Source organism: Penaeus japonicus, unplaced genomic scaffold (assembly GCF_977035675.1).
Source record: "Penaeus japonicus unplaced genomic scaffold, GWHDUDI00000001_assembly GWHDUDI00000005, whole genome shotgun sequence".
Classification (NCBI taxonomy): Eukaryota; Metazoa; Arthropoda; class Malacostraca; order Decapoda; family Penaeidae; genus Penaeus; species Penaeus japonicus.
The window spans coordinates 4,288,668-4,298,667 of record NW_028234407.1 but is presented as its reverse complement, the minus strand read 5'-3'; the positions used below and the strand labels follow the sequence as shown (position 1 = coordinate 4,298,667).

General features: G+C 37.2%; 1 protein-coding gene across 9 annotated transcripts in view; it reads right to left on the bottom strand.

Moving 5' to 3' along the window:
- Nucleotides 1-10,000, bottom strand: part of Caf1-55 (chromatin assembly factor 1 p55 subunit) — a 10,729-nt gene that overhangs the window by 202 nt on the left and 527 nt on the right. The window contains exons 2-12 of one of the 9 annotated variants that reach the window (XM_086536844.1): nt 6,129-6,224; nt 5,535-5,682; nt 4,984-5,129; nt 3,105-3,309; nt 2,720-2,897; nt 2,361-2,555; nt 1,815-1,892; nt 1,660-1,737; nt 915-1,049; nt 493-591; nt 1-251 (exon numbers count right to left, since the gene is read on the bottom strand). The exon at nt 1-251 is cut by the window's left edge and continues 202 nt beyond it. In XM_086536844.1, the coding sequence (XP_086392970.1) occupies nt 171-251; nt 493-591; nt 915-1,049; nt 1,660-1,737; nt 1,815-1,892; nt 2,361-2,555; nt 2,720-2,897; nt 3,105-3,309; nt 4,984-5,129; nt 5,535-5,682; nt 6,129-6,224 (1,439 nt within the window). In that variant the 3' untranslated portion in view covers nt 1-170. The remainder of the gene's footprint in view (nt 252-492; nt 592-914; nt 1,050-1,659; nt 1,738-1,814; nt 1,893-2,360; nt 2,556-2,719; nt 2,898-3,104; nt 3,310-4,983; nt 5,130-5,534; nt 5,683-6,128; nt 6,225-10,000) is intronic. The other 8 variants (XM_086536845.1, XM_086536847.1, XM_043027745.2 and 5 more) reach the window with 8 other exon arrangements.

The following is a 10,000-nucleotide window of genomic DNA, read 5'->3' as shown; positions in this document are numbered from 1 at the left end:
CCTAAGGGAGAAACAAAGTGTTGCATTAGATATGCTCATTAGCATGCGTTTTAAAAACTGCATCTAGATTCGATGACAAAATTGATGTCACGTCAAATCACAGTTAAGAGCAACACATCAATGGGCAACAGGAGAGAAATCTTAATGTAACGGAGATTACGGAGACAACCTTAAGATGCTGCAGACTCGAGCTCAGAGGCCGGAGTTTCTGGTTCTTCATCATTGTAGATATTTTCTGCCATCTGCCACACCTGCACAAAGTACAAAATAGCTTTTAATGCTTTATGAATATAAATTTACAAAATATTCACCATTGTATTCAATCCTATTAATGATCATGCTGGCATTACCACTACAATAAGATCCTTTGGTAAACCTAAATTAGTAACTATACTATTCACTGTAAAACATGAACAAACTGAAGTGTACTTTCAACGTCAATAAAAAGCTCACTCTACAACAAAGAACATCTAAGAATGAGTAGGAACTTACCTGCATGATATTGTCTTCACTAACAGAGCAGATAACCCATGGTTCATTAGGGTTCCAGGAGAAGTCTGAGATCTTGGCAGTGTGGCCTCCATGGATGAACTGCAATAATCAAAGCAAAAGTTTATTCACATGCTTGAAAATCTTTCCTATCAAATCTTGACACTTAACCCTATGACGACGGTGCGTCACACCCTTGTGACACAGCTATATCCCCGATGCCGGGGCGTCATGCCAGTGTGACGTTTCCAATGCAATATTGCAATGGCCCGGCGTAGGGGTTTTCGCGTCACGCGTGCCCCGCCGGGAAAGGGTTAAGTGTAGACTGCTAAAATGCTCACCATGTTTCATTACTTGTACATTCAATATCTAACAATTGAAGGGGGGAGAGTATAATACAATAATCATTAATGGTGTTCACTCACCAGTAATTCAGGTGGTCCATCTTCAGCATCCTCAGCACTCTGTTCCTCACCAATCTTGCTCAGATCCCACACATGCAAGCGACGGTCAGTGCCTGAACTTGCCAGAATAGTCTCGTTGTGGGGTGACCATTGTACCTGTATCACCCAAAATTATAAAATCAGTGTGCAACATAATCATGCTTTCCCTGTGCAAACAGATAACAATACCTAGGTACATCTATGTATTTGTGTGTGTACACGTACACATACACATACACCCACACAAATAAATAAACCAAGGAGGGCACAGGTTCACTCATTAATTGATAATTTACATTGCTGAAGCATGCATTATGATTACAGAAGCTGGAAATTTAGGATGATCTTGTCTATTACACTCTACTGTTCCACAAACATAATGCATGCATGATCTCACACTGCCTACCTACCTAAACATGTAAAATTTCCAACATGCAATGTTTATAAACATTAAAGCAGACAGGAATTATCCAAATTTATAACAACTAATATCTAATACACATCAAGTAACATTTAGATGCTTCTCACTTTCAATCTGACTAACTAGTTACTAATTTCACATCTTAGAATTTAGAGATACAAAATCACTTTAAAACATTTTAATAATCTGTTCAAACAAACAACTGTCATGTGTCCCACGTGACCAATGCCAGTAACCATCTTGTGATAAACACTCCTCTTGGTAAAATCTGAGCATCCTCAGCTGTTCTCACTCGATCAAGCTCACCTGGAAGACTTCATCTTTGTGCGACTCAAATGAGTGGAGTTTCAGCTTGAGGTTGCGCAGGTCCCACAAGGCAACTGTCTGCAAGGTGGGTGGAAAACGATAGCTGTGAGGACACAGACGCTCACCACACACAAGGTCATGCAAGTTTTACTAACCTGGAAGATTTCGTCCTTGTGCATGGCAAACGAGTGAAGCTTCAAGCTCAGATTACGTAAATCCCACAGAGCGACCGTCTGTAAGGGAAGCTAGATGTTGAACTGTTCCCGCGTGCTCTTGAACAGCACAGCAATCAACTGTTCATGAGCATTGAGTATCCAAAGTTGTGTAGTTAGAAAAATGCTAAATCTACTGTCACTTTACTGAACACTTCTGGTTTCGTGGTTATACTACTACAATTCCCTTTACTAGTTTGCTGTACTTTCTACTCGAATCCTTCCCAATTGCCAATGTTGAATACTCTATGGAAACCGTATCTATAGAATACTAATAAATGGAATCTCTTGAAATCTAAATTTTTGACAATATTACATAATATAAAGCACAAGGAACTCCTATGTCTTTGGAATAGGCCTATTTTAAGAAAATCAGTAATAACTTGCCAGGCACTTTTAAATATGAAATTTTTATATATATAGATTTTTCTTTCGGTGCAGTATTCTTGTATTTCAATTGTCCTTCAAAGAGCTGCAACATTTACTTACCTTGTCTGCACTTCCAGTGGCAAGAATAAATTCAGAGTAAGGGTTGAAGGAGAGGCAGTTCACCTCCGCTGTATGGGCATCAACTGTGTGTGATGGCTTGTTAGTGTTGTTTGCACGAGTATCCCAAATCATGAGCTTTTGATCATCAGCCACTGAACCAAATAGGGACTCGTGGAGGAGGTGCCAGGCAACATCCTGAAACACAGCAAAACAGAAGCTAATAATCAAGTGTTCTTTGCATATATGTAAATTTTCTCTCAAATTCAGTGCACAATAGTTTTTCTCTTGTATAAGGTTATGACTACAAAAATGACAATCACTAGTGAAAAAGACCAAACGTAAAAGTGAATCGGGAATACCTCCACCACAGCAGTGTGTCCTGTGAATATTGTTTTTGCATCAATTATTCTGTTTTCCTTTGGAGTTGCATTAATGTCCCACAAGCAGATAGTGTGATCATCTGATGCACTCAGGAGATACCCATTCAGATTAGGATTCCAAGACAGGCCATATCCTTCCTTCTGATGGCCACGTAACCTGTGTGAGTGCATGAGAAATTATCTGGCATTTGTAAACAGAATATAAGATTAAAAAAAAAAAAAAAAAAAAAAAATAATAATAATATTAATATTACTTGCACAAACACAAAAAAAGGGAAAAGAAAGAAAATTAAATGAAAAGAGACAGCATCAGTTCGCAAGATATACAACAACCTCAAGATTGTGGCCAATCTCCCAAACATACCTCAGGTCAGGATGGCACTCCCCAGAAGGATCTGGTTTTGATGGATGCTTTGTGTAGTCAAAGACAAGGACATCACTTGAGGGGGTTTTGGTGGCTATGACACATGGGTTTTGGGGCATGTAGCGAGCACGGTTTACTTCTCCCTCATGGTTGATTTTAATCTCTATTTCAATCTTACCACTGACTGAGCCAAAACCACCAAACTCTGAAAGATGAGACAAATGCAATTACCCTGCCGCATTACCTTTGACTGCAAAAGCATAAAAACGAGATTATCGAGTCATTCCAAGTTAATTTGTCAACACAACTTAATACTATTTGCTTAATAATTTACATGAAGCTACATCTAGCGGTGTTAAAAAATGCCTGCATTCTTGTCTGACATTTTGAAGTAATTCTGCTATCAAAACTCCTCAGACTTTCTTCACTTTCCACATATTTCTGTGGGATTATTAAACTTTGTGTATTTTAAAAGATAAAGTCTCCAACAGCTATAAACATGAAAACTGACTAATCTCCTTCAATTCTTGACTATATCAACACCACTGAATCTAAATCCATTAATCCTTTGATAACGGTGCATCACGGCTAAATGCCCAATGACGGGGCGACACACTAGTGTGACGTTCCCGATGCAATATTGCATGGGCCCGGCGTAGCGGGTTTCCACTTATCACCGGTCCCGTTGGGATTGAGTTAACAGCTGGTTGCTTGGTCTTCCTGCCAGGGATGCAATATCACATTTTGGCTTTTCGTATGGCTGGCTGGCTCACCGGGTGATCAGGTGCCTCAGCGGACAAAAGACCCTGTACAATGTCCAGCCACAGCATACATCGCCCCATCATTAAAGGTTGAAAACAAAGATGAAATGTCTAAGTTTCCTTTATCAAGCATCTAAAAAAGCTAATTTTGGATCAACTGAACAAAAGCTGACCCAGTTTCAATTCTGTTCAGTTTAAACCTCCCTTGGTTGCTTTTTATCTACAGACCCTTAGGAACCAAGGGTTTCTATACTCTATGCAAATTTATCTGTAAAAAGAATATTACATTCATCTTTATCATAGTACAAAACAATTACCAAGAATAGTTCCCGACCTGATACAACTATGGTGCACTAAATTAGTTAACCCAAAATGACCTGGGTTGACTATGTTCAATAAAAAAATCTAAATAATGATTTGCTTTTCCATAAACAACAGTGAGGGGGACAGGAAAAGTAACTCGAGGGGTTCTTGAGTCTTGAAAGACATATTTGGGAGAGAACTACATACATTTCTTAAAATCCATTTACCCTATGACGACGGTGCATCTCACCCTTGACACAGCTAAATTCCCGATGCCGGGGTGTCATGCCAGTGTGACGTTTCCAACGCAATATTGCAATGGCCCGACGTAGGGGTTTTCGCTTAGCGTGTGCCCCGTCAGGAAAGGGTTAATTGACTGGATGTTTAATTTTTATCAAACATGGGGTGAGCCAAACTGTTTATATCTGAAGTTCCATATATAAACTCTTGAAACACTAATACAAATAACCATCTTCGACTTCCTGAAACTAGGTAGTACATGTTCACATGAACTGTTCACGTTTTTGATTTATCATTTTCATAAACAGACAAGAGCTGAGCCACCAAGGAACAGATGAGCAGGTAAACCCGACTTCTACTGTTCATCCCATTTCTTGAATTTTTGGAATAAACGGTCTTATTTTTATTACTTTTATTATTAATTTTGTCATAATAATAATAATAACAATGATAAAAATAGTGAGCATTAGATGTCCCCAACACTAATGGATAACAGAATTTAAGAACATACAAAACCAAAGGCAGTAAGAACACAACAATGAGCTCTCTTTCTAATTTGGTAGACAAGAACATACCTCCTTTTTCGTTGTCATAGTGAGAGGCATCAAACTGTGCATCCTCATTGGGGAGTTGAACTGAGGCAATGAGGAGGTGATTCTGTTCATCACTTGTGTGTGTACCTAGTATCAGTCGGTGAATGCTGAAATCTTTGCCATCAGGTCTGGAATACATCACAAAATCATTCTCAATCAAAAGTGTAAAAAGTGCACAATTTATATCTATTTATCTACTATTCAAATGTATTTTCAAAGACCAATTTCATAAGGTACATCTATATCTTGAATGGACTCTGAGGACAATAAAATACCAAGTGGGATTCAATCCCCATCTTTTCTTTCCTAAATAGTGGCAGATACAGGGAGCTGTGGATGCTGCCCCATCTATATGGGATTGAATTGAAAAAGCTAAAGGAGTTACTTGGATGGGGAATCTTGAGGTACTTCTGAAGGAGGAGGATTACTTATTTTTTTCAAATTTATATGGTGTGATTTGGGCCTAGAGGCTATCTCCCAGCCATCATACCAAGCAATTGTGGTTATACTATCTTATAAGATGCACTACTCACCTTGTAACATCGGGCAGCCACTGAGCAGTTAGAGAGGGCCATTCTAAGGCATGGGTCATCACCAAGTCATAGAGGAAGGGGGTGTTTTTCTTCCATATCTTGTATTCCTCATTGATGACTCTCTCCTCCACTGCATCATCAAAGGTATCTGCAACCCACATACAAACTCAACACAAGCGCTTCAGAGAAAGTTGTTTTTTGCAATAAGATTCATTAATACATCTCATTTATAATAAAACTGCAAAGAAGTAATCAAATGACTTAAAGAGCAATGCTATTTAGATGAATTTGTCATATCCATTCATGTCTGCTATACCCATTTTTATCTTTCAATAAAGTCTAAAATTAATATTTCTTTAGATATTAAAGTTTGGGATCTGAACCCAAAAGGCAGAAATATTTAATTGAGAATGAAAAAGGGAAAGATAGAAAAAGAGATTGTGAGAGAGATAAAAAGGTTAAAACAAGCTCTGGCTAGGTCACTATGGTCACACTGGGTAGCATGTAAGGTCACTGGAAATGGAAAATACTGAAGTGCCACTCATAAGGTGGGGTGAAGTGTCACTGGGTGGAGTAAACACAGGTGTGGCCCACCTTGCAGGCGGGTCACAGGTGTAACCTCAGCCACCGCCACTGTCGTCGGGAGGTCGGGAACCGCACACACAGGCGCAGGCCCACCACCATCCCCTACTACATGACACACAAGAATATAAACTCTTTAGTTCCCCTAATCCTAGGAATGCCAGCACACTACTACTAGGGGAAGAAAGGCTTGAGTCAACCTCAAAATTATTATTTATATAATTGTTGGTGTATAAAAGAGGAGGGATATACTCTAATGGGACTACAGTGAGGCAGCAGGGTAATAAGAGAAACTTGCTTACTACTCAGAGTGAAATATATTGCACAGTCTCAAGAGTGCACAACAAAGGAAACCTGCATGAAATATACTACACACCAGTAATGAAGTTACAAACAAAAAAACACAGAAAATTACATAAAAGTATATAAAATCATCACCTGGAAACTGTCCTCCACCATTCAACCATGTTACGCTTTCCACAGACTTCCAAATGATTAGTAACCCTTATTTTAGTGAAAACCAAAACCTCTCATACGACATTCCATGCAAGGCTGTGAAGTTTCATGTTGACTGGATGTTAAAAGGCTTGGCTAACCTAAAGCATTGCAAATACTTTTTTTTCTACCAATATTGTCAATTTCAATCTTGTAGATTTTTTTCTTCTTCTAGTAGCACCAAATTATTCTCCATTCATTTATGATCATTTACTTTACTTTGATCACATAATCAAGAGAAGATAATGACCTAACTTGAGTTCTTCTGAACCAAAATACTGAAGCAATTAGTTAGGTAGGCAGGATATTGTATAAATGCTAATGTTGCAGAAAGTTCTTAAATTCTCTCCTGCATGCAATTAATGTATTCACATCACATATTTAAAGACCTGTGCAAGCACACAATGCTTATGTCACATTGTCTCCCTACACTTAAATATTTGCTAAAAATAGTTTTCATTCAGACCATGTCACACTTGAAATGGTAGCTAATAAATGATGCATTATCACATGAAGCTAAATCACTACTAAGCAATTTTTCACTATTTGTATATGGAGTTGGGCTGATAAGGTCTCTGTTGCACAGTTTGGTAAAGCAAATGGAAACTTAATTCTAACTTATTATATGCAAGAGTGTGAAAAAAAGAGACAATGTAATCTACAACCAATACATAAACATATCCCTTCCATGCTAAAAAGCAATCAAATACCACAATGTTAATTTTCTTTTATTCTTAACTAGATTAATAATTTTGAATTGGAAAAAAAAAAAAACTTACTTTCAGATATAATCAATAACACCACACTCCTGGAAGGTATAACTCAACTAAAAACAAATATGCAAACTGCCTGCAGTAATTAGTGTAATATATAAAGTAACTCTACAAGAAAAATATCTAATATTCTGGAGGAAAAACAAAAAACAAAAAAACTTTAAGGTTATAGACATTTACATCTATGCATATGTATGTGTACTCTCACTGAATCTCAATCTGTGTCTATCCTATTAAGGATGGCTACAAAGAGGAGAGGGCCAAAGTTCCTGAGAGACCAAGGTGATTCAAGCAATTGCAGGGGCCCATGCATCTCTGGCACACATGGAAAGGCCAACAGACCTCCAATACATATATTCTGGCAAGAAAGAGCTTGGGATGGCTTCTTATTTAATAGTAAATTGCCAAGGTTGTCTACAAGCTTTGACAATGGAGATTGAATGAGTCCTCGACTTTTAGCACGGAAGGTACAAGCACATAAAGATGCACAAGCATGTTAAAAAGGCCTACATCAAATATGAGTTAATAAAATTTGATTGAATTAGTCCATCACTTTGGCCTTTACTTTGACTGGTTATCTATTTAATTATTAATTTCCAGTGAGGTGTACAAGCATTATCTTGACTGAATATATGTGCAAGAGGTTTGCAAAGGTCATCACTTGAGTTACCTGGTACTATTTTCATTATCTTTCACATTAATCTATATGGAAATGACCCTAATTTTGATATCTTTATATGGTGGTATTTATTTCTTTACTAGACTTTCATGTGGTACTATTCTAGACATTATAACATTAAACAGAGCAAGTTAACAATAAAAAGTATGACTTCTTGCACTATGGCGCCAAGAAAAAGTCAATAATTAATCAAAAGCAGCTTATATATTCCATTCTAAACATGTAATAATGATGCAAATGCATATGAGAAACCATGCCAAAATATAAGAAAAAGTTGAACAGCAAAGAACAGAACTCCAATTAAGATTGTACATTCTCTTAACCATCTCCTAATTATTTATCACCTATTCTGCAACACAGCTTGTAATTGCCGTGATTTAAGGAAGAGCATATAACAGGAATATTGGCCTTGTTACTTTCAAATTCTTGGTTTTCAAATTGTTCAATAGGAAGGGATGGTAAAAAACCTTATGAATCAACTAAATGTAGCCCCAAAATTAGGGCTTTAACCTGATAATTATATTAATTATGGTGTTTCCAAATGCATTTGATCACTATGGCCTTTGTGCCTGTTTGTGTTTCAGCAAAGTCCAATAAAGATATATATATATATATATACACACACGTATATACGGACTGATATGAATGAGTATAGACTGAAACTTTGTCAATAACTGAAGCTGTTGGATGGCCTTTGCTGAAACAATTACAGCTGCTGAGGCCATGTATAGCCCATGCATGGCCTTAACACCAAGAAAAAACAAATTAATGGACCCAAAAGCACCCACTGTAATTATACAAATTTCATATACATGATTATTTTGGTAAATTTTCCGAACAACGCCGCGTTATGAAATACCACAAAAGTGGATTCCTCTCAACCTCTACTATTCATATATAGTGAAATTAATGTGCGCTTGCACCCCTGAAGCCCACAATCTGGGTCCTGATTGTAGGGGAGGGCATGAAGTAGATCAGGGAAATTGCGGGGTAAAATATGAATTCGGCCATATTTCGTATGCAAAATCTTAACCCATTACCTACCTAACTTTGCTTAAATTTGAAGTTTGCCCTAGCCAAGAAGGGGGGCTTAGTTGAGAGAACATAACAGCACATGCAGGTAATTCATTGGGGGTTTCCAGTTGTTGTTTAGATGTTTGTAAGTTTCAAAAACCTAGGGGGGGGGGGGGGGGGGGGTCTAGTGGGGGGGGTGGAAGTGTTCATTAATTTCACTATATATGAATAGTAGAGGTTCAGAGGAATCCATCGATACCACTTTTGTGGTATTTCGTAACGCGGCGTTGTTCGGAAAATTTACAATTATTTTAAATAAAACATATTCCCATGCAAAGTCATACACAATTAACAGCCTTACACATCTGAGTACACTCAAGTAAAAAGGTAATTAATGTATTAATCTTATGTAAAGAAATGCAGAGAGGAAATTTAGTAGAGCAGCAAGCTTTAAGAGTTTCATGAACAGGCTATATCGTGATCTATCAGCAATATTTCTCTAATTCAAAATCATAGGTGTACGGAATGTGGTGGTAAATATCAAGAGTAAAATTCTGAATACATAAATAATAACTATAATAATGACATGCAAGAAAAAAATTAATTAGGAAACAGTATCAAGATAATACAGTATTTACTAAATCAGCATTCAAGGACAATATACAACAAGAATATACATCTAAATATATCTGAAGGGCAATAAGTATTTCATACAGCTATTTTTTTTTCTTTTTTTAGGCACAGCGTTTAGTGAAGAATCATTTATAAAAAATAATACATTAATGAAGGGCCCAAGCAAACAAACAAATAATGGAATGTATTGAATGCGTCTGTTTTCGCAAATTTTGAAATTACTTTCTACATAACGAGCTTTACTAATTAAGATTAAACTGTGATACTCATGGACAGTTATCCTGCCACGA